The sequence below is a fragment of the Antechinus flavipes genome, chromosome 3 (genome assembly GCF_016432865.1).
Source record: "Antechinus flavipes isolate AdamAnt ecotype Samford, QLD, Australia chromosome 3, AdamAnt_v2, whole genome shotgun sequence".
NCBI classification, from domain to species: Eukaryota; Metazoa; Chordata; class Mammalia; order Dasyuromorphia; family Dasyuridae; genus Antechinus; species Antechinus flavipes.
The window spans coordinates 394,944,189-394,970,164 of record NC_067400.1 but is presented as its reverse complement, the minus strand read 5'-3'; the positions used below and the strand labels follow the sequence as shown (position 1 = coordinate 394,970,164).

Here is a 25,976-nt window from a genome sequence, read left to right as displayed (position 1 = left end):
CCTAGTATCTTGGGAAAAGAAATAATATCTATGTGACAAGTATGTCCTGTCATTTCATCTAAAAAAATAAATGGATGTTTTGTTGATGTTTTCTTTGTAAAAATTTACATACATAACACACAAATACACTCATTTATAGTTCATTGTTAAAGAGTTGCTTAGATACCGTATCATTTATATGCACACCTACATCTGTATATATATGTTCATACAATAGTATCTCTTTGAATTACTAAGTAGTTTCAGATTAGAAAATACTTTTACTTATCTTATGTATCATATTACATACCCACACACGCACAACATCTAAGATACACATATAGGTACAATGTATTCATAGATACATATAGTACAATAAAAGGAAGCATTTTATTGTTTCAGAACAGTTTCTTTCTTACTCTTCTAGTCTCACCTCCTCCATAGAGCTTAACAGGAAGTAACAACTTAACTCTCGGTTGAATGACTTTTGTTTCCATAACCCACATATTTTTCATCAGAGCATTTATTAGAAATCCAAAGTAAATACTAATGGGAACTAGCACCATAACCTCCAACATAAATATTCTTTCACATTAATTTACCTCTACTTAACAAACTTTTATGATACATCTACTTTATTCCAGACACTATGCTATAACCTAGGAATACTAAGGGAAAAAACTTCTAAAAGTTTTGCCTTTTAGAAGGCAAAACTAATCCTTGCCTTCAAGGAACTCAGCCATTTACACACACACATATTTGAAGGCAGATGCTGCTGCTGTTCGGCTATTTCAGCTGACTTTTCATGACTCAATTTGGATTTCTTGGAAAGGGTATGAGAGTAGTTTGCCATTTCCTTCTCCAGCTCATTTTACAGGTAAAGAAACTGAGTCAAACAGGATTAAGTGACTTTCCCAGAGTCACACAGCTAGTAAATGTCTGAGGCAGATTTGAACTTAGGAAGATGAGTCTCCCTGATTCTAGGACTAGCATTTTATTGACCATTCCATCTAGCTGTCCCAAAATCAGGAGATAGATATGAGTTCAAATTCTGGTTCTGACACTCAATAGTTTTGTGACCTTAAGAGCATCACTTTTCCTCTTAAACCTCCATTTTCTTACTTGTAAAAGTAGGAGGCTGAACAAGATAATTTCAGTGCTCAATCTATAATCTAGCATCATAAGAACAAAATAAAAACTTTACGTTCAAGTCACTAGTGCTCCTAATAAAACTGTTACATCTGAAACAAGGACCTCTGCTATAGACAGATACACTTTGATATCCCTTTACATTAATAGACAAGTGAGTAGTCTTAAGAGTAGCAAGAATATGAAAATGGTCAGTGTTTCATATCTAATTGAAGCTGTGGCAATGGAGTGTGTGTGTGTGTGTGTGTGTGTGTGTGTGATATGTCCAAAAATTTTAAGTTTTTGAATGCTAATTAGTCAGGGTATCCCAGAATTGAAAGCAGGGAGGTACTAAAATCAATCCAAGACAATTTCAAAGAACTAATGATGAAGCATACAATCCACCTCTACAGGAAGAAATTAGATTGATTGAATACAGATTAAAGCATGTTATTTTTCACTTTCTTGCATTTTTCCTTTTGTTCAAGTCTATGTATACAAAATGATAAATATGGAAATATTTTGCATAATTGCACATATATAACATCTGATTACTTGTTCTCTTAGAGAGGGGGAAGGTGAGGGAAGCAGGGAGGGAGGGATAAAATTTGGAATTCAAAACTTTAAATAGAAATGTTAAAAAACGGGGAGCAAAATGCTAATCAGTTTTGGCAACTATGTCTGCCAATCCTAATAACCTGAAACTTCTTTTCCCAAAGAACAAATCCATTTCTTAGAGCTGAAGGATTGTTTGAGATAGTAATTTCTTACCCATCCACATTTATGTCACATTAAAGATGAATTTGGTGCTTTTTTGGTATTCGTTGTTCTTCCTCAATTCATTAAATAGTTGTTTGGAGGCAGTTGCTATTGAGTATTCTTTTTATAAGTTTACTTTGATTTTTAATGTAATAAGCATCATTGCAGTGATTTGTCTTTTATTAAATATTTGTTAGTTGATTACTTAAATGGCTTATTCCTCCAAGGAAAAACCTCAAATACTTGGGTTCTCAACCTTGGATGAAAGAACTTGATCATAAAATATTTTGAAAATTCTATTTCTCTATGGTTTGCTTTGTAATTCATTGTATTTTGTTTTATGCATTTAAAAATATTTTTGATAAGGGGTCTATAGTCTTCACCAAAGTGCCAAAGGAGTACAAGAAGCAAAAAGGGGAAAGAAATCCTGCTCTAATGGCTTGTTTATATAATCTAGATGTATTTCAACAGGTTGTAGCATCATAGATTTAGAACTAGAAGTGACCCTAACTTATCATCTTGTTCCACCATCCCATTTTAGAGATGAAGAGACTTGAGTCCCAGAGAAATTAAATTACTTGGTCACAGAATCAGTAAATGGTAAAAACTGAATTCAAACTTGAGTCTTCTCATTCCAGATCCAGAATTCTTTCCCTTGTACATGAACTCTTTAATGGTTTGCCTACAGGGAATATATAGCAGCCCAAACTCCTATGTATAAGGCTAAAACCCCCCAATATTTAATAAGTATTCCATCACATGGCAAAGCATTTTACAGGGATTAGAGACTAATTATTCTTGGATACCACTGAAGACTAACCAATAGAATGAAGGGCTTAAACTTAAAAAGGAGAATTGTGATGGAGTCAATACATAGCGAACCAGTTCTGAAGCAGTTGGGATTTATATTCTAGTAAGAAGGTCTGCAATCAGCAAAGTGTATCCAGTGATTGCATAGCTGAGAAATTAGTATTCTCATGCTAATTGCTAATCACTTGTGTCTGAGAAAATCAGGAAAAATAGAAATCATAATAGAGATCAAGGGAGTTAACAGGTAGAAAAAATATGACACAGGAGAAAAGTGAGGATAATAAAATTTGACTTCTCAATAATCTAGATATGACAAATATCAACATAAATTTGACTCTTCTTATAGAAAAGGGGCATGAATCGTCAAAGAAAGAAGCAATATGTCATAATCCCTTGGCAATAACAGTAAAATAATTGGGAATAATAATAAAAAGGCCAGCTTTAAAGTAACATATTGTAAAAATAATTGTGAAAAAATGGTTACTCTGCTCAAGATGATCCAAGACAAGTAGACCCATGGTGGAAAAGGGTGTCTGTCTCCAGAGAGAGAATTAGTCAACTCTGAGTGCAGATTGAAGCACTTTTTTCACTTTCTTTGTTTTTCTTTTGCAATGGGCTAATAAAAAATATGTTTTATGCGACTTTACATAATTGGCATATTATTGCTTGTCATCTCAATGAATAGGGAGGAGTAATATGGAGGGAGAAAAATAATTTGAAATTAAAAATTTTTTAAATTAATATTAAAATTTTTATGTAATTTGGAAATTTTTAACAAAATAAAATATATCAAAATTTAAAAAAAATTTAAGTGACATATAGCAACCTATGAAAATACACAAACAGGTTACCAATGATATAAAATTGTGACAAAAACATGGTAGTTAACAATATATATTTCCAAGGGGAACCACAAAAGATTGTCATTCTATTTGAGTACTTTAACATGAAATCAATCAATAAATATTTATTAGGCACCTACCATATATTGTGCTAAGCACTGGAGTTACCAAAAGAGGCAGAAATTACGAGTTTACAATCTAATGGGAGAGACAATATGTAAACAAATATCTAAAAAGTAAGCTACATTTAGGATGAATATTGGTAATTAACAGAGGGAAAGTATAAGTATTAAGAGAGGTTAGGGAAGGCTGCTTGTGTATAGTGGAATTTTAGTTTGAATTTAAAGGAAGCAAGGAAGATCAGCAGTCAAGGAAAAGTTGGGAGAAAATTTTAGATATGAAGGATAGCCAGAGAAAAATCTCAGAGTTGAAAGGTAGAGTGACTTGTTTGTGGAACAACCAGAAACTGGACTGAAGAGTAAATGTTGAGTAATAAGGTGAAAAAAGATTGGAAAGGTAGAGTGAGCTAGGCTATAAAAGGCTTTGAATAACCATTCATATAACAAGCAGACCATTTTATATTTAATCCTGGAAATAATAGGGAGCAACAGTGGTTTATTGAGTAGGTTGGGAGTAAGGATGAAGAACATGATATGACCTACAGTTTAGGAAAATTACTTTGACTGTTGAATGAAGGATGGATTGGAGTAGAGAGAAAGTTGAATCAAGCAGACCCATTAGCAGGTTATTATAAGAATCCAGGCATGAAATAATGAGGGTCTGCACCACAGTGTGACAGTGTTAGAGGAGAGAAAGGGTTTGTTCCAGAGATGTTGCAAAGGTTAAATCAATAGGCCTTGGTGACAGATTGAATATGGGGGTAAGAAATACTCAAGAGTCACAGTTGTTCCAATAATTTTCCTGATGCCTATAAATAAGATTTTATTTTTTTTTTTTTTGAACCATGACTAAAGTACCAAACTGATGAATTCCTGGCTAGGATAGAATCTATCCCATGAAGACCGAATAGAACTGGTTTGACTAGAGACTTGATTATTCAAGAACATTAATGGAAGCAGAAAGGTAGGAGGGAAATGATCAGCTAAACTAAAAAAAAAAAACATAAAATGAGAAATATCAGATATGGCGCAGGAAGAAGAATGGAAAAAGAGGAAGTGACTTCTAATTCCAAGAAGAATGAACTGGTAAGGTAAGAACAACACTTATTACCAAAAATTCAATATATCAAGGCACAAAGTCCAAGGTAAGAAATAACATGACTTAACACTTCCTAACTGTGTGACCTTGGGCAAGTCACTTAACCCCAATTGCCTCAGCAAAAAAAAAAAAAAGAAAAAAAAGAAAGAAAGAAAGAAAGAAAGAAAGAAAAAAAGAAAGAAAGAAAGAAAGAAAAAAAGAAAAGAAACTCGTATTTGGGGCAGCTAGGTAGCACTGTGCATAGAGTTCCAGCCCTGAAGTCAGGAGGACCTGAGTTCAAATTTGATCTCAGACACTTAATATTTCCTAGCTGTGTGACTCTGGGCAAATCACTTAACCCCAATTGCCTCAAGAAAAAAAAGAAATAATATGAACTCCAAAGTTTAACATGAAGAGATAACTATGATTTCAGTAGCATTACTGAGATTCAGTAGGAACTGTGGCTAGAATACAGGAAAAGAGCTATGCATTTTGTTCAAAGTCAACAGATTTCATAGAATGGATATCAAAGTAATATTATATGTTAAGAAATATATGCTTATGTATTCTAATAATCAGAGGTTATTAGAAAAGCATATTTAGTTAAGAATTAAAGAAGAGAAAAACAACTGATATCCTTATTGTAGTTTAGTATAAATTGTCTAGTTAAATGCAGAATATGGATAATTTTTTTCCATTGTAAATTGATAGAAAAGCAAGATATTATAGTATCAAGGGACTTCTAACTAATAGTATATTTTTCAGAGGTCTTATTCTTCTGTAAATAGAACATCTGATAAATAAGTTCCTTTCCAAAAATTTGCAACTAGTAGGACACTATTTTGGACTCAATTTAGATCAGGAAGAAATGATTGGTAAAGAAAAAGTAGGAAATTTTGGGGAAAGTGATCATATTATTTTATAGTATATAGTTGTCAAGGAGGAGTGCTTGACATAGTCAGATTTGTACCCTACGCAGTTTTCAAAGAGTTCAAAGAAATAGTAATATGTGCTGAAATTACAAGATCATTGGATAATAGATTTAGAGCAGAAAGCTACCTTACAGGTCTAGTCCAACCATTCTCCATTTGTTAAAAGATGACTAAAGAGAGAATGAATGACTCTCAGAAGTGAAGTTCTAATAATATGATTGGATATAATTCCAGTGAGGCAGAAAAATGGGAGGCATCTAAAAAGACTATTATAACTGTTATTCTTCATTGAACTCAGAGCTGAAAAGACACATTCAAAGGATAGAATGAGGGATTTGTGCACAAGGAAGAACAGAAAGAGAAAAGGTGGTACAGACATATAATGGTGCATAAATCTTGAAATGAGCAGAATATTTTTTAAATGCTAAAGATAATAAGCATGATATATTATATTATATTTCATATATGTATATTATATATTAGGTAGGTCTTAACAAGGCTGGGACAGGTTTATTGCTTCAAGTAAATAGGCCAGTGTTAAAAGATATAATCACTGTTACTTTGCTTAAGGAGGATTTAAAGCTGCAAGTAAGTCAGAGGATGGTAAATTTACCATCCAATTTATAAGGAAAACCTAAAATAAATTCTAGGTCTGGTGGATCAAAAATTGGGATGATGAATCTTCAGATTGCTCATTTAATTGCCATCAAAGATTTGTGGATTGCCGTAAGATTTGTGGATGATAGAAGAGATTCATTAAGAATAGAAGAGCTGCTAGAAAATTAGAAATGGGTAAATGATGTTTTTTTTCCCCCAATTTTCAAAAAAAGCTAAAGAGTGATTTTTGGCACATTTTTTCTTCTCTTTTAAAAAAATTATAATAGATTTTTTTCAAAATAAATGCAAAGATAGTTTTCAACATTCACCCTTGTAGAACTTTGTGTTCCATGTTTTTCTCCCTTCTCCCCAACTGTCCCCTTCTCTAGACAGCAAGTAATACAGTATAAGCTAAATATGTGCAATTCTTCTAAATGCATTTTCACATTGTTCGTGTTGCACAAGAAAAATCAGATCAAAAAGGAAAAAATATGAGAGAAAAAATAAGCAAGCAAACAACAACAAAAAAAAGGTGAAAATACTATGTTGTGATCCACATTCAGTTCCCATAATCCTCTCTCTACATGCAGATAGCTCTCTTTATCACAACTCTATTGGAATTGGCCTGAATCCCTGCATTGCGGAAAAGAGCCAAGTCCATCACAGATGATCATCACATACTCTTGTTATTGCTGTGCACAATGTTTCTTGGTTCTACTCACTTCATATAGCATCAGTTCATCAAATTTCTCCAGGATTTTCTGAAATCATCCTGCTGATTATTTCTTATAGAACAATAATATTCCATTCCATTCATCATAACTTATTCAGCCATTCCCCAAATGATGAACCTCCCCTCAGTTTCTAGCCACTATAAAAAAGAGCTGCTACAAACATTTTTGTACATGTGGGTCCTTTCCCCCTTTTTTATGATCTCTTTGGGATACGAACCAGTAGAAACACTGTGCAAAGGGTATGCACAGTTTGATAGTTCTTTGGGCATAGTTCCAAATTTTAGCACAGTTTTCAATGTATTATCAAATAAATAGCTGGTCAGCATTTAGGAATGGGAAGATTCCTGGGATCCACTTGGCACCACTGCCAGTCAATCAGGAAGCATTTATTAAGTATATACTATATGCCAGATATTCTGTAATACTCTGGAAACATAAAAACATTTGAAATAGTGCCAGTTTTCAAGAAGCTTATGTGTTATAGGGAAAGGCAATGAGTAGAGAGTCCTTAGAACAAATAACAACTAATTTCATCTTTGGCTTTGGCTTTTTTCCCCTGCAATCCATACTCTTTGCTATTTGATTACATCTATTTCCTTGGATTCAGTTATTACTCCCATGTTAACATCTATCAAATCTATAAACTCAGACTTAATTTCTCCCCTGTGATCCCAGAGCTGTATTTCCAATGCAATCTAAGGCATCTCTGCCCTAAAATCCTTTGTACCTAATGAAATACATTTCAAACTAAGCTCATCCTCTCTTTCCATACAAGCTTCTACTTACAACACCCTTATTTCTATTGATAGCACCACTGTCCTCTCTATCATAAAGATTAGAATCATTTTTGACTCTTTCATTTTCCTTATCGCCCATGTTCAGTCACTTTCCCACAATATCTTTGGTTGGTTCTCCACAATATCTTTCACTCATGCCTTCTTCTCGGTTTACATGTTTGCCTCTCACTTAACCTACTGTAATAGTCTCCTACCTGGAATTTCTGTTTCCTTTGAAATCCATCCTTTATGTGGTTGTCAAAATAATGTAACTGTCAATCCCTTGTTCAAAAACTTTCAGTGGTTTCTTGATGCTGTTAGTCATGAAATAAAAGTTTCATATCTGGTTCTAACCCTGCCTTCCAACTCTCTGGTGTTCTTGAGCTATGTGTTACAACCAAATTGAATTAATAGATTATCCCTGATCTGGTCCTGGCTCCATGAATTTATATAAGCTGTTCTTCATGAATAGAATGCTCTTCCTCTACTTGTTTACATGTTGAAATCCTCTTTCTTCTAAGTTTTGTTCAAGTACTACCTCTTCCATGACACTTTTTTTTGTTCTACCTCTGCATAACATTTGAAAGCAATTTGTGATCCCTACAATTTTTTAATAGCCTCATGTCTAGATCTTACCTTTGCCCTTATCTAAATAAGTATAAAAAACTTCTCATACTTTTTTGTGTAAATGTTATACTCTCCTTATTACATTACAAATTCCTTCAAGACAAATATTGTGTCATTTTTAAACCATATTCTTAGTGACTATGGAACTGTATTATACACAGTAGATATCATGAAATTGGAGAAGAGAAGACATAGAAAGCATTTGGCAAAATGTTTCATGATGGTTTTGTAGACAAAGAAAAGATATGGTGGGTAGGAGGATAATATAATTAGATGATATAACTGCCTAAACAACTACACTACAGCTTTTCTTCTCTAAAAGGAGATTTTTAGTGGGAGCTCTATCATAATGCTCTTTCTCATCAAAAACTCAGCTGAATCTTTTGTGGAGACAAAGAACTGGAAATTGAGGAGATTCTTATCAATTGGGGAATGACTAAATAAATTGTGTTATATGAATGTTATGGAATATTATTGTTTTATAAGAAATGATGAGCATGCATGTACAGAAAAACCTGGAAAGACTTAAATGAATTGATGCTGAGTAAAGTAAGCAGAACTAGAAGAACATTGTACACAGCAACAGTAACATTATGTGATGATCGACTGTCATACACTTATCTCTTTTCAGCAATTCCAAGAGAATTCCAAAGACTTGTGATGGAAAATGCCATTCATATCCAGAGAAAGTAATGAATGAAGATTGAAGCACACTATATTCACTTTTTAAAATTTGTTTTTTTCTTTCTTATGGTTTTTCCCTTTTGTTTCAATTCTTCTTTCACACCATGACTAATATGGAAATATGTATAGCATGTTTGTACTTGTATAGCCTATATTAGATTGCTTGCTGTTTTGGGGAGGGGTGAAAGAAGGAAGGAAGGAGAAAAATTTGAAACTCAAAATCTTACAAAAATGAATGTTGAAAACTATCTTTACATGTAATTGGAAAAAATAAAACATTACTAAGTGCAAAAAACTATTCTCAACTGAAGATATTAGTAAGTGCAAATCCAGTTTCAGTAACCTCTCCTACAGAGATAAGTTAAATGTTATTGTCTCTTTAAGGATCTATGGCATCTTGAACAGTAAAAAATGTAACTCCTGTTCCTTAAGGAGTCTGAGGAGAATATGAATTCTAAATGCAATCTTTGAGGAATCTGTGAGTTGAGTTTTAATTGCTATCTGTAAAAAAAATGGAGTTTTAATTATTTGGTTAAGAAGTTTGATTTTAGTTGATATCTGTGAAAAGACTTTCTTCTGTGGTTGGAGAAAGACTATGAGAGAACAGAAAGAATTCATTTCCTGAAAGGTAAATAGAAAGGAAATATAAAGGGGAAATATGATACTATATTGTGAATAATTAAGAAGATGATTCTGGAGAAACTTTAGTCAATACTCACGGAACCTAAATGGTAGGACTGTGTTTCCAAACTGCAAAGAACTCAAGAGTAGAAGTGAGATGAGAGGTGACTGACTGTGATCTTTCTCTCAATTACAATATTGTAAATAATTATTTATGCCTGTGTTATTAATTGTTGTCCTGAAAATAGATTATATCATGAGTAATTCAAGTCTAGAAGATTAGTAATGTTAAGCTATATAAGAATGAGCAATTGCTTGGGAGAAAGGAGGTTTTCCCCAGTTTATTAAGCAAGCAGCTCATGTCCCTAATTACTTTTGAGCTCCAGATGTTAAGAAGAGATGTGGTAATAAATTAATATTGAACATGTTTAACCTATATGGGATTATTTTCTGTCTAGAGGAGGGAGAAAAATTTGGAACACAAGGTTTTGCAAGAGCAAATGTTGAAAACTATCTTTACATATATTTTAAAAATAAAAAAGCTATTATCAAACTAAAAAAACAAAACAAAAAACATAAATTATTGTTAAGGGGATAATCATTGTAGGCCTTCTCACAAACTTACTATCTATAAAGACATGTCTACAATAGTATACTTCTCACTTCTGTAGATAACATGAAGTTTTCAGGGATAGTTAATAGGTTACATTCATTCACTCATTTACTCAATAAATATTCAATAAATAAATGTTTAATAAATTTTAACATATTAATTTAATTTAAATTATTTTAACTTTAATTTAATAAATTACATATAACTTATTACATGCAATATGCTGTAGCAGTCATGAAGAAGGATAAAAAAGTAAACAAGCCAATCTTCTTCCCTGTGTAATGCAGGAGGAAAGATAATATGTATAAATATAATACAAATTAAGTAAGAGGGATAAAATCATATGATATCTGATAAGGAAAAGAGATTACCTCTTACTAGGGGAAGTTTCATACAGAAAATGGTGTTTTACTGGCTTTTGAAGAAGGAGGAGTTAGGAAGACATCTTCCTGAGTTCAAATCTACCTTCAGACACTAGCTGTGTGACCCTAGGCAAATCACTTAATCCTGTATGCCTCAGTTTCCTCATCTGTAAAATGATCTAGAGAAGAAAATGATAAACCACTTCAGCATCTCTGCCAAGGAAACCTCAGCTTGGATCACAAAGATGCATCCATAGCTGAAACAACTGAACAATAACAATTAAGTATCAGCTTAGTACTTGCCCCAAACTAATTCTATTAAACTGTTTCAAGCAATGGTAGACTTTAATCTGTACTTCTTCCCTATGGGAAGGTGTGATAAAATGATAATTTTTCTGTGAACTTCAAACTAACCAGGAGTTTCTTGCTTTATGATAGGTCACAGATTGATATGTAGAATTCAATTGGTTCACTATTGATAATACTAGCAATTCACATTTATGTTGGTCTTGAAAGTATGTGAAGAATTGCCTTCGTAGCAATCTTGTGAGTATTGCAAACATCAACCTCAATTTGTAAATGAGAAAACATATTCTGGGAAGTTAAAGACCACACAACTAGTAAGGATTAGAAACTGAATTTAAACTAATACCATGATGCCCCTCAGTGGAGATAAATTCAAGATTGGTTCCAAAAAATATGCTCTTAGCACCTTTCTTTCTTCTCCTTTCCCCAAGTACCAGTCCCTTTATCTTGTCCTTTAGCTGCCTCAACCCCCTATGACTTCTATTTCAAGACTTTCTATGCTTGACTTCTTTTTTACTAGGCCACATCCAGAATTCCTCTCCTAAATGATAATCTAAAATACTGATCTTAAGAAAAGTTGTCTGATAAAATTATCATGTTAAATTGGAAATGAAGGGACCATAACTATAACTATCATCTGTGCAAACTTCCCCATTTTCCCAATGAAAAAAGCAAATGCAGAGGCTTGCCCAAATTCAGCTAGATTAGAAGTGTCAAACTCCCAGTCCACCACATTAAAATGGTAGTGATTGAGCAGTTTCTTCAATGCACATTGTGACTGAGGTGGCCCAAGTCATTCTTTTGGATTTTGTTAATAGGTGTCATAGGGTGGAAATCATAGGCAGGAGATCCAGACAGGAGTCAGGAGACACCTGGAACACAAATAAGAGCTGCCATGTGGATGATATTTACATGGGCCTCATGACCACAGATAAAGTAGACCTTTCTAGCCGTACTGTTTTCTTTTCTTTTTTTAAAGTTCAGGTGACATCCTTTCAAATTCCAGCATTTTCTGAAAGATGTAAAATATCAGTGTTTCCTGGGAAACTCAAGTCCACTGTAGCTAGTTATTTGAAAGTTCAGACTTGGGAAAGTGAAACCCGAGCTTTCAAATCAGGAGGAATCTTGGGTGTATTTTCCAGCTAGGTGACTCTTTGTGGATTTAATCTACCTGCTATTTTTGTGGTAGAGAGAAGAAGCTCTCCAATTAGATGGATAAACTCCATCCCAAATAAAAGAAAAATTATTTTTAAATCTGAGAAATTTGCTTTCCAGATGAAAATTAACATAGTAAAGAAACCTGTTATAATCATTTTTTTTGAGGGGGGGTGTATAGAAATAAGGAGATTTTCTTGAGAGAACTGATTTTGAATGACTTATGTTGTAGATAAGTCTGATTTCATTGTTCTTTCTGGAAATAAAGAAGTATTTAATGATCAAAATGAAGTGTGATGAGAAGAAACTGTACACAAAACAAAAATAGAGATATGTCTTGCATTATTGGTAAAAGTATGAATCTATCATCACAAAGAAAATCATTTGAGGTTTATAGGAACTTTTGGTAAAAAAAATTGGTTTTCATGTGGTTGTCACCCATATACTTTCTAATAAACTAGAATTGAACTAAGCCTTCAACACAATGCTCTCTGAGGGTTAATACAAAGAGGCTAAATGAAATAATTTTTAAGTCTTATGTTGAGGTCAGGCCCCATAATTCTTTTTGTGTGTGGTGTGCAGAAGGGAAGGAAGAGGAGTGAACTGAGAAAGTTGTTTGAGTAAGAAGCTAAGGTCAGAAGTACTCTTAGTAAGTCAGACTTATTCAGACCAACTTCCCCCCTCTTCTCTTACCTTTAGAGAACAGTATAAAATTGCAAAGGCAACGTGTCTTTAAATTCTCCACTTTATCAAATTTCAGCATTATTGTTTGTCATATTAAGCATCCTACGAGAGGTAATGAACTCAAAATCAGCTGGTGAGTTACAGGCTTGAGCAGAAGCAAAACATTTCTACTTTCAAATAATCAGCTCTTATTTTCAGTCAATCAAAAATGTCTTTACAGAAAGAAATCAAGATATTAATAGAGAGATTTTTTTCTATTGTTTCTCCCTTCCTTTTAAGTTTTTCCTGATGGTCTTCTTGATTTGACTTTTGCTTGTGGTTACTAACCACAGAACTAACTAATACACTGCTCCATAAATCACGTGTTCTAATGAATGGAGGGTTTGTTTGTTTTTCTCTTCCTTTTTTTTTTTTTTAAAGAAAAGGTTGTTAATGAGTATAGAAAGACCATTACCCAAGCTATAATTTCTTATCATGGAAACACTAAAAAATACATCTTGTTGGGAGTCTCTTGAGCAATGATTCAGCTTCATTTAGCTATAAATTGATGACATGTGACATATGCAAGATTCAGCATAGTCCCCTTAGCCTTAAATATCATATTGAAGACTAAAGCCTCTAGCTTTGTAGAAAGGAGTCAAAAGGTGTCATCTAAAGTCCTAAATAACTTTAAAGAAGTATTTTTAATGTTATGTATGTATGCATGCATGCATATGTGTGTTTGTGTGTGTGTGTGTGTGTGTGTGTGTGTGTGTGTGTGTGTGTGTATGCCTGTATTTCAAGGATGTTCTGGACTCAGTAACTGTTAAATTTTCAGTGTAAGCATTTATACGTTGGAAATTGGCAATCACTACAAATCAAGGTTTGGTTTATTATTTTATAAGTAGTTTCTTAACTTAAGGAAGTGATGAAAAAAATGTTAATGTTGATTAGTCTTTGAAGTGTGTCTTAACTGTATAAATAGGTATACATATATTGAATTTAACATATACTTTTAACATTTTTAACATGTATGGACTACCTGTCATCTAGGCAGGGGAATATGGGGGAGGAGGGGAAAAGTTGGAACAGAAGAGTCAATGTTGAAAATTTACCCATGCATATGTTTTGTCAATAAAAAGCTATAATAAAAAAAGTATGTCTTGTGGTTTTGGAGAGCTAGTTGTTAAACATTCATCAGCATAGTCCTGTTACATATTTTTATTATGTAGCATAAATTTTTATATGTTATATTATGTCAAAAAGTAATGTTTAACACTCAAATTTAATATAATACAACTAGAATTTAATGAAACCGTCTATAATATTAAGCAATCACACTTTAATTAAATGAACTAAAGGCGGGGAACTCTAATGCTTAAAACTACCTAGTCTACTTAGTATTGCTAGTATTGCTAGTATTTGTAGACTCAGTAGGAGTAGGCATTAATACCTTGGGAGGTTGGGGGAGTAGAACAGGAAAGGCTTTCTGTAAGTCACTTAACTGAACAATGAAGACAGCTGGGGATTTTAAGAGACCAAGATGAGGAGTTAATGCATTCCTTCGGGGACAGCACCTTTAGTGAAACTATTAAAACTGGTGTCACACAGTACAAAAAACATTCAAAGGCAGAGATCTAGGAAAGGTAATGTCACCTATAAGAATTAGCCATGGAGGCCATTTTAGATAGCATTGTTTGAAGGGGGTGATGTGTAATGAAACTGGCAAGGTAGCCAAATAGTAAAGGGCTTTAAATCTGAACAGAAGAGTTTGTATTTGAGCCTAGTGATATGAGCACTTGACAAATGCTTGTTGACTGACTGAAGTGCTTACTTAAACCAATCCAACAAGTTTTTATTAAGCATCTCCTGTGTTAAGTATTGGGGATACAAAGAATGATTATTTGTCATCTTTTTTCTTTTTTTGGTGAGGCAAATTGGGTTAAGTAACCCGCCCCGGGTCACACAGGTATTAAATGTTAACTGTCTGGGACCTGTTTTGAGCTCAGGTCCTCCTGACTCCAGGACTGATGCCCTAGCCACTATTCTATCTAGCTGCTCCAAAGAATTGTTGTTTTATTTGTTGCTACTGTTGTTTTTAAAAGACCCTGTTCTCAAGGAGTTTTCATTCTATTGAACATACAACTTAGCAGATTTAAAACTACACACAGTTCTATGAGAAGCAAGATGAATGACATAAAAGAAAAAAAATGCTATACTTGGATATAGGGGAGACTTTACTTTGAATCCCACTTTTGACATTACCAGTTATAAGAACATGAGAAAGAACCTGAGTCTCAGTTTCTTCACCTGTACAATAAAGATAACATCTCTATGAAATTACTTCAGTTGTAGTGTAAATCAAATAAAAAGATTATTTCTACCTCTAATATATTGCAAACCTCAAAGTGCTAGTGAAGTTATTTAATATCATAAGCTAGAAGATTATTAGGAATTAAAAGTGTTCTGAGAATTGTCATTAATGATTTTAAATTGTTTTGTCATGTTCCCTCCAAGTTTTTGAACTGAACTGAAGATCTTCCTAACCAATCAATAAACATTTACTAAGCACTTAGCAGGTACTGTGCTAAGTGTTAGAGATACAAAAGGGAGCAAAAGAGAGTCCCTGTCCTTAAGAAGCTTACAATCTAAGACAATATACAACCAAATATATACCAACAAAACTATATGCCAGAGGAATAGGAAATAATTAAAAGAGTGAAGGCATGAGAATTAAGCGGGGTTTGGATAGATCGTAGGATTTAAGTAGGACTTAAAAGGAAACCAGGGAAGTCACTAGTCAGAAAAAAGCCTAGAAAGCAGATTGGTCAAAGTGAATAATTCAATTCATGGGATCCCAGATTGATTTGTATCTAAGATTCATTGTTGAAAGGATTTATAGAAGAAAAATGCCTGAATAATTCAAGTTACATGATCAGCAACCAATTTGAATGATGAAAGCCCCTTTTAAACTATAACAGTAATTCTACATAGTTTTTCATTAAAAAAGTGATTGAGCATCTGTTTTCATATTTATGAAGCATAATGTCTTTGTAATAGAGATACTCAGAGATTATCTTAAAGGTAGAAATGTTTATGGATAGAGCACTGGTCCTGGATTCAGGAGGACTTGAGTTCAAATCCAGCTTCCAACCCCAATTGCCTTACCCCCTTATCCCCCAAAAAAGGAGAACTCTTTTTGCCTTAAAAGATCAGAATTAAGATAATTAAAGTCTGACTAATATTTACAACATTGCTTTTTAAAAATAATTCATTTAAATAATAGTTGGCACTATAAAATACATAGACCTTCATGCTAATCCACCCCAAGGAAAACACATGAACTACAGGGCATTAAACAATACAATTGTTTATTCAGTGACTTAGTAATACTGAGAAAAATGCATAACCTTCCTAAGAAGAAAAATAAATACATTCTAGATTTGTTTATTTTCAATCCCCCAAAACAATATTATATGCCATTTTTTGTTGTTTTTGCTGGGAGCAGTTAACACTGTGCTTAAAACCCCAAGTGATAAAAGAATACAAATCAGAGAAAGAAAAGCTCTTTAATGTTTTGATAAAGGGAAAATCATACTTATTTGTATAAATTACTTCATCAGTCAATAAATATTTATCAAACATCTACTTTGTACCAGGCACTGTGCTAATTTTAAAATTCTCTTTTATGATACAAGATCTCCAGAATTACCAGAGAAAAAGCAAATCTCCTGCCAACAAAAACCTTTTAAGAGATGAAAAAGAAGTGGGTCTCTACCCTCTAGCAGTTTACGGTCTAGTTTGAGGAGCAAAATTAATACCCAGTAGATGATTCAAATATTAAATTTTGTGGCACTGGCTACAAATTCAATTGGAGTTTGAAAGAAAGTGTGAAGAATAAAATTGTACTAGCACACAGAGTTGGGCCCCAGAGTGAGAAATTTGCCTCATTTGGAGGCTTTAAAGGACCACAGAACAGCAAATGTGTCCTTCTGAGCAAGCAGAGGTGGGACCTAGTGATGTGGTGTGGCTTTGTTGTATGAGGGTAGAAAATGGTTTTGGGATGGAGGTGGAGCCGTATGAGGGAGTTAGTGCCATAGACTACCTAAACTGAATAGATCCAAATTCTGATTCAGCCGTGAGATAGAAAGATGCTCCATTTCAGGTCCCAAACCCTAGCTCTTCAGTGAGAAAGTGGTTTCCCAAAGGCTACTTTTTAGAACTCACTGTCTGGGGAGAGATGGGAACATAGCAATGAACTAGAACTCCACCATATTCCACGTTCCTTTACCTTACTCACCTATGATGGGGCCAGAATAGGGAGGAAAGAAAGCAGAGAAAGTGTCTCTAACTTACTAGAAAACTTTGCAATTTCAATCTTGTTGCCTATCTTTCTTTGTTTTGTTTTCTGATTTCTCATGTTTCACTGCATGGGGGCAGGAATAAGAGCCTATTTGGAAGTGTTACGGGTCATCCTTAGAGTGGGATCTTTTGCCTGTGGAGAGTAATTAGGAAAGGGGGAAAACTCAAATTTCCCATCACCTAAGTATGATCTATCTTGGTTTGGATAAATCCAGGCAGCAAGGTAGGGATAGGATTCGTCCCTTGAGTCTAGAATCATGGACCTTTTATTAAAATAAATCAGTTTCCTCTGTCCCTGGAATTTTTCTCTTCATGAAAATGTAGAACTTTACTGCTTAAACTTTCCCCCCCCAAAACAGAGTAGCCAATAGAGATGAGGATAGAGACCAAGGTATACCCAAGATCCTTCTCCCTGTTTAGCTTGTTGGTTTAAGTCATGAGATGAAGGACTTTAAACAAGAATAGGCTTTTTATAGCTTTATACTTCCAGAATGTGGTGAAAGGAGTTGATGAATTTTAATAATCTGACTAAAAGAGCCTGCATGAGAAGTATGGGGAAGAGTTCTAATTTCTCTTCTGACAGTAACTCTGAACCTCTGTTTTCTCCTGTGTAAAATAATGAAGTTGAATAAGATGGCTTATAAAATTCCTTCCAATTCTAAAAGTCATGTCAGTTTATGAAATTCAGGCTCCATTTGGCCTTAACTCAGACTTAATTTCATTAAGAGTTGAATGAATCTTTCATTGTGAACTTGAGAAGCTAGCTTTTTTCCTACAGTTTCACTTTTCTTATATGTTAAAGTAAGAATTTGGATACCTTATTTCTAAGGTTTCTTCCAGTTCTAAAATGGCATATCTCTTTTAGCCCCCTCCCACAAAATATGGATTGGATTGTTTTGGGGGGTTGGTTATCTCTTCAGTTCTACTCCATCAAATATCAGGTTCTTTGATGCCCAGTGGAATTCAATAACTAGATTAGGACATAGATATTTAGGTGTTGCACTAGCTAAGAGTTGGACTTGAAGCCCTGAGTTCAAATCTCACCTCAGATACTTAATAACGGAGACAAAGATATACCAAAGGTCCTTCTCCTTTACTAACTAAAATCATGAAACTTAGGGATTTTATATACTATATACACATTTATATACCTTTATACTCCCAGAATGTGGTATCATATGATCTTTTCCAATCTCAGTTTCTTCTTTGGTAAAATGAGAATAATAACTACTTCTCAATGTTTTGTAAATTTTATTGTTCAGTCATACAGTCATGTCTGACTCTTCATTACCCCATATGGGGTTTTCTGGCAAAAATACTTTGCTGTTTCCTTCTCTTTGTAAAGTTTAGTGAGCTCTATAAATGTTAGCTATAGTTGTTATGATTTACAAGAATTAGCTAAAATAGTTATCTACCAAATGATAGGTTCTCTGGAGAGAATTTCTCTGGAGAGGAAAGAGAGGTCCTCCCCACAGTTAGTTTCTCTATATATTGGGGTCCCTTTTTTTTTACCATGAGGAAACATCTCCACCTCCTCATTTTAGGATGCTTTTTTATGTCACTATGAGCTTGGGCTCAGTTTGTGACAGCACTGGGGACCCCTTCTGGTTACTGAAGCTAGGAAAGATTTCAAGGATGAGGTAACACAAGAGTTGGATTTTGAATGATGCTTATGATATGTAGGATGAAGAAGGGAGGACATTCCAGACTGGGGAACAACACGGGTTCAAAGATAGGAATGATGGATGGCACAGTGGTTAGAGAACAGTGAGCAGACCTACCAGAATAGAGCTGAAACAATGTTAAGTAGGGGGAAAACAGGGTGAAATTAGATTAGAAAAGGTGATAAATTCCAGGCAAAGAATTTATTTGGGAGTTATAAAGAAATCAATTCAAGTTCTTGAGCACTAGCACAGGATATATTAAGCTAGGTGGCTCTGACCTAAAAGTCAGGAAAACCTCAGTGCAAATTCTACACTAGACCTTTATTAGCTCTATGACCATAATCAAGTGATGATCAAATAACATAATATTTATAAAGGCCTAATATAATGCCTAGCACAGAGTAAGTGCTATATAAATACTAGTTGTTTTTGGTGGTGTCGTTATTGGTGTTTGTGTGATTCCAGCCAAACTGGTCTATTTGTTGTTCTGTATAGAACATTCATCTCCCTCCCTGTCTTTTCCCAGGCTCTCTGTGCCTGGAACACCCTCCTCTTTTATACCTTATAAAATCCTTAGTTTCCTTTAAAGATTGTCTAACTGGCCTTTCAACACACACATCCAAAACCATGATGTTAAGAGTCAAAGTTTAGGGACTCTCCTCTCCTTGACAATGAAAGGAATTGGTAATAATAATCCTTGTAGATCTTCAGCCTCAGATACTTCCCAGGTATGTGGCCCTGAACAAATTACTTAACATCTATCTGCCTTGTCTTCCTCATCTGTAAAATGGAGTATAATAGCATCTTTCTCCCAGGACAGCTGTGAGGTTCAAATGAGGAAATAATATTTCTAAAGAGTTCTAAAGAATTTTATAAATCTTTAGGTATTATTTAAGTTCTAAATAAGCATATGACAGCATTATTCTACCTCGAATCATTTTTTCCCCCCAGCTCTCTCTGTTAATATAGAAAATATTAACTTTATTTTATCCTAGGCCTTGTGCTACCTCAGGTCAATGCTATCTAGCTAGCTATCGTCACATGCCATAAACTAGGTCCACAACAAATTAAACCAATAAAATAAATGTAAAAAATGGAAGCCACGTGCCAAACCATGTGTGTGTTATATACATGGGATCCCAGTAAAATTCCATTCAAAATACCATTTCTGACTTTTAAACTTACAAAAACACTTAATCCAAACACTTATCAAGGAAAGTAGGACAGATGCTCTCACCTGAAGCAATTTCCTGATTCTTTTTAAATTATGTATCAAGAGCAGGTTCTTCTCTTGGGCAACCCGACCCAATTGCTCATCCAGTTGCAGTAGCAGGTTTTGTAAGAGAATTGTTGCCATGGTCTCATTGTTTGAAGCTGCTTCCCTGTTAAAAAAGGATGTTACTATTAGATATTATTTAGCTATGATTAAGTTTGCATAGAGTGCTTGGTACAACAGGAAAACATCAACTCTTTTTGAAAAATTCATTTGCTTAGCTCCTTGCCTTTCATAGAATTTTAAATTTCATATCAAGTGGAAAAAATATTTAACTATATTTGATTATCTCTTGTTTATGTTAACACCACAGCAGACCATCAATGCCACTAGACCGTTATATAAAGTATTATAGCACCTGACATCAAGGATGTGATATAAGCCCAACTAGCATAATAATGTACTAAGGATGGATAAGAATCATGGCTTCTTAAACAATTATTTCCCTAGGCAAATTAAAAAATCAGTGAATCAATATTAAGAATCTTAAGTAGTTTTGGGGAAAAGTATGTCAAGTCATTGACCACTTTTTCCAAAAATTATTTTTTCTTTTCTTTCATTTGATGAAGATCTACTCTTGCTTTTTCAAAGGATGTGCTGTATTTTGCTAATTAGCTAGCTATAGTTGGGGCAGGAGATAGTATACCAGGTCTGGAGTCAGGAAGACCTGAATTCAAATCTAGCCTCAAAAATTTTGCTAGCTATGTGTCCCAGGGCAATTCATTCAACCCTGTTTGACTCAGTTTCCTCATCTGTAAAATGAGCTGGAAAACAAAATGGCAAAGCAATCCAGTATCTTTACTAAGAAAATCTCAATTGGGGCCATGGAGAACTGGGCATGACTGAAAGCAATTGAACAACAACAAAAATTATACTTAGGTGAAATTTGCTTTTTAGAATCCCCCCAAGAAGGCACCAGATTTTAGGAAAATCATGTACTTTATGAGAAAGTATCTGATTTTCTTATCAAGTTTCTTATCAAACAAATCATTTGTGCCCAACAATAAAAAACATTTGTTTCATTCTTCAGCTATTCAGAAAGCAAACCACTAAGGTATTATTCAATTTTGCTTTGGAAATTAAAACAATGGAAATCTTATTACTATTAAATTTCTGTTCATGTTGGGTGAAACTTTCAAAAGACAATATATCACATTCTAAATAAGTATTTTTTTAAGAAGCTTGAAAAGGTGCAACAAACTACATCTTGGAACAAACTACATTTTCACAGTCCATGAACAGACCAAAGCATTTAGGTATCAGTTTCTAAAAACTACAAATATGTTTGAACCTACCAATCTTGGCCTTCAATCCACTGGGCCAGAAGATGTCGAACTTCCATGGGGAAAGTATCATCATAGAATTGATCTACTTGCTCCAAAAACTTGATTTCCAGTTGTTGAACTTGATTCCACTGAGACATAATCTAAAAGAGAATGAAAATAGAATTTTGTTAGAGGTGGAACCAAGATGGCAGAATATAGTCATAGATCTACCTAATTTTCTTCCAAACAACTTTAAAATAACCCCTCAAAAAGAATTGGGGAGTAAATAGAATTTTATTTAAATCTTTTAATTTGAATTTTGGATCAAGGCCTTTTTTTTTTTTTCTGGCTCTCCCCCAGGTTTGTAATAATCTCCTTCTTCAACTCCACTTACTATCTTCCTTGGCTTCCTTTAAGTTCCAACTAGAATGTCATCTTTTACAAGAAGCCATTCCCAATCCCTCTTAATTCTACACTTTCTCTCTGTTCATTGTTTACTATTTATCCTGTATATGGATTGTATTGTATATATTGTTTCCTCCTTTAGATTATAAACTCCTTAGGGACAAGAACTGTCCATTGCCTCTTTTGTATTTCCAGATGTTAGCATTGTGCCTGGCATATAACAAATGCTTGATAAATGTATATTAATTGATTGAGTTTTGACAATATTGAGACACATTACTTCCTCCCCACCCCCCAATTTTGAAAAGAGTCATACATCCTTATTTTTGGCAGCAGTCTTTTTCATTTTCACTCCTTTGTTTAGATAGGAATATTTTCAATACAGAGATATGAATGGTCTGCTTAAGCCTTTAAAACGATTCTTTACCTAAGTCAACCCAAATTCATGGAACAGCCTTCATCTATTGGCCCTCAAACCACATCCTTCCCTGCCTTCAATTTGAAGTTTAATTACCAACTTCTCCAGGAAGTTTTCAGCGATTAAAATCAACCATCTAATATCCTCTTACATTTAAAATTATTGTCTTTACTGATATAAACTTATATCAATTTTATAGTTATCTGTTTTTTCCCACTGTATGATTTTAAACTCTTTGAAAGTGATCAAATTCTATCCAACAAGCAGCTGGGTATTTTTTTTTTCTTTGTCTCCCCCATCTAAGTCTGAGTTTTATGAAGAATTTCCTTGTTCTTGTTTTTCCTTTAAATTGTCAGTTCATTTTATCTAAATATTTTCACTGCTATTATTTACTTCAATTCTCCATATACCAAAATGTATGGTGACTATTTTCATTTTGATTTAATACTTTGTATTATCATTTGGCATAATCTTCCAAGTTGTTCTTTTTAAAATATATCTGGATGCATTTCTATACTTAAATTCTATTTAAAATTTAGTATCTTTAAAAATAGGAGAGATAGAATAGTATAGTGAGTAGAGAATGGTATAATGGTATATAATGGTATAATGAATAGTCTCAAAGCCAGGAAGATCTAAGTTGAAGTTCTGTCTGTATTTCTCAAGAAAGGAAATGATGATTTTCCCACCTGGTTCTCCAGCATTTGAGGCAAAATCAGGCAAGAGTTGTAGCTGCCTTAGTGGTTTTCTTTTAAAGATGCTCCATATACACGATAGAACATAGGACCATAGAATTAGAGCTATCAGTGAGGGCCCTTAGAAACCATCTTTTGCATAGATAGTAACTAATAGATCCAGTTTCTGAAGCCAGGTCTTCAAATTCTAAACCCAGTACTATTTCCACTTTACTATTATATCCCATGGCCTTAATGAACCAAATATGTACTATATAACAAGGCAGGAATTCTGGTGGTCACTGATTGTGTCTTCCTAGTAAGTTTGAATCCTAGCCCCTGAGCAACCAGCTGAGAATAAAAAAAGCGCCACCCTTCAGCAGCAGCTGAAAATAAAGACAATAGACTCCATTCTCTCTCTCCTATGAACCTTATATGATACCATGGAGGACTAAGATAATGACAATTTTCTATGGAGTTAAGGCAGAGTCCCCCTGACCACTGGTTCCACACCTTCCTCCAGATGGAAGAATGTATATTTTCTCTCTCTCCTAGAAAGAGAAGTCAGATTCTCATATGGAAGTTTGGGCACAACTCTACCATTCTCTCCTTCCCATCAAAGCCAAAGGGCAGCAGCAGATGTAGAAAGCACTTTCTCCAAAACATCCATGTCTGCATTCTATAAAGGCAGGCTCTGCTAATTCGGGCCCCTACTCTTGGTAGGCAGGTCATCTCTGAGCCTTTTCTTCACTCCCCAACTCCTCCTCTTGAGAAACAACATGATAATAGTCGCTGAAGTACTTACTCCGTTCTCTCTCTCCCAGTTCCCCTTGACTCCAATCCCAGTTGGTGCACAGGGACAGATGACTGAGGAACTCTTACCACACTCACTCTCTGGGCTGAAGTCGCTGTTGCTCCTGCTCCTTCAATAAAGAGATTTACATTGCTCCTCCCACTTGAGGCTTTCCTGTACGTCACAATTGAAGGTTCTGGGACTTTACTTATGTTCTGCTCTCACCCACTCTTTTTTCTAGAAATGCTCAAATGCAGAAATTTAGTCAGGCTTAGAAGGTGCTATTGCTCAGCTCTTTCTCTTCTCTCCCACATAATGTAGTCTTATGCTCTACCTGTAGTCTGGAGAAGGGACAAGGAGGCTGCTCAAAGGGGAGTTTTCTCATTTACTTCCTTGCCATTGAGGGCAGTTTACTGTCTTGCTGTTATCCAAGCATAAATGACTTCTTATATTTCCAGAAGCAGACTCCCCTGATTCCTTTGGAATCAGAATAAGATGCTAAGGGTGCACTGGGAGCCAAGGTATCGAGTCATTTTCAACTCACCAGGTTACTACTTCAGGATTTTAGAACATCAAATGGTAATCTTGGGGGGCCATTCACACAGAACATGATCATTGCTTAGAGGAAGCAGCCAAATTTTTAAGAGCTGAAGCTAGGAGAGACTTCAGGAGCTAAATGAAGTTCAGAGATCAAGAGACTAGCAGTAATCATGAGAAAAGGGATTTGAACCCAGACCCTCTGATTCTAAAACCAATTCTCTTTTCACTTTTCCATCATGTCTTCCTAAGATACTGGACATGTGACCTTACAAATATACTTCTCTCCTTCTCTCCCCCTCCCCCCAATCCATATCTATGTCTTTCTAGAATGATATGTATAACATTAGGGGACACCCCTTCTTGACAAACATATTACAGATCAGACCTCATCTAGTTCAATCCCTCTATTTACAAATAGGGAAATTGAGTACTAGGAAGGTTAAATGACTTCCCCTTTAGAGCTAAGTATGTTACATGTTTTTCCCCTCTCGGCTCCACCATATTTCCTCTTAGTTGCCCATTCTTATATATTTCACTACAAATTTCACTAACCTGAAGCAAGTTTCTAAGAGTTCTCCAATAAAATACTAATATCCCAGACAAAGGGAAAGGGAAATTCTGGCTGAGTATGGTGGTATCCATCTATAAACCCTGCTAAGAATGCTGAGGCTGGTGGTTTCCTTGAGTATGGGAGTTCTGAGCTACAGAAAGATTTGAGCTTATCCAGTGTCTGTACTAAGTTTGGTACTAAGTTTAATGAAGAGCAGGATAGGACAGGGAACCAGACTACTTACGGAGGGGTCAAATAGTCCAGGTTAGATATAGAACAGGTCACAGATCCAATGCTGATCAGCAGTGAGATTGGGTTGTGTAGTTCCTTTTTTCCAGGCAGGGCAAAATAGAGAGACCCAATATGAAAAAAGAGAGAAAGGAAAGAAAGAAAGGTATAAGGTAGGAAGGCAGGAAGGAAGGAAGGCAGGCATAATTCTTACCCAGCAGCCAGTCCCTGCCTTCAAGGAATTTATAATTTAGTTAAGACAACATAAAAATAATGGATAACTGTACAAGGTAGTATGTGATTATTTCCAAAAGAAGAGTATAGATAATAACTCTTTTAAGGTTTCATAGTAGAAAAAAAGAGAAATATTAGCTGATGATTATAATTTTTGATAATAGCAAGACAACAATTTTTCCTTGAACCAGTTCTATCTAAACTCCACTAAATAAGTTAAAAATGGTGATGGTGATGATGATAACTACCCTCATTTCTGGTAGAAGCACATAACTCATTATCTCAGTTTTTTAGTATTATAGGACTTTAAGCTGAATTTTTCTTCTAATTTTACAGATGAGTAAATTGAGCCATGGAAGAAGACTGATTTTCCTAGAGTCACATGGACAGTATATATGTATGTAGCAGGGATTTGAATCCAAGTCCTTAGACTACAAATCCAGTGCTCTGTCCAGTATACTTACTTAATTGAAAGCCCTTATGGATAGCAGTCATATCTTGTAGACTTTGCATGCTAACTTCTCTTAGCATGGTATATTGAATATGGTAGATGCCCAATAACAATTTTTTTTGAATTTCTGATTCTATTAAATAGAGTCCTCATAGATGGCAAAAAGACATGCTTTCCCCATTGCCAACTGAGAAACATTATAGGTTCTTAACTCCAAGGAGCTTAACAAATTCTTACTTCTTCTCAAGGATCACAGAATCCTTGAATTTAAGAGTCAAGGCGAGACTTACATGAACTGATGCTAAGTGAAATGAGCAGAACCAGGAGATCATTA

At 34.5% G+C, this 25,976-nt stretch overlaps 1 protein-coding gene across 1 annotated transcript in view; it reads right to left on the bottom strand.

Moving 5' to 3' along the window:
* Positions 1 to 21,507, bottom strand: part of STAT4 (signal transducer and activator of transcription 4) — a 130,399-nt gene extending 108,892 nt beyond the window's left edge. Inside the window, exons 1-2 of the mRNA XM_051985988.1 lie at positions 21,380 to 21,507; positions 20,049 to 20,193 (exon numbers count right to left, since the gene is read on the bottom strand). Of these exons, the coding sequence (XP_051841948.1) occupies positions 20,049 to 20,193; positions 21,380 to 21,507 (273 nt within the window). The remainder of the gene's footprint in view (positions 1 to 20,048; positions 20,194 to 21,379) is intronic.
* Between the last annotated feature and the right edge of the window lie 4,469 nt (positions 21,508 to 25,976).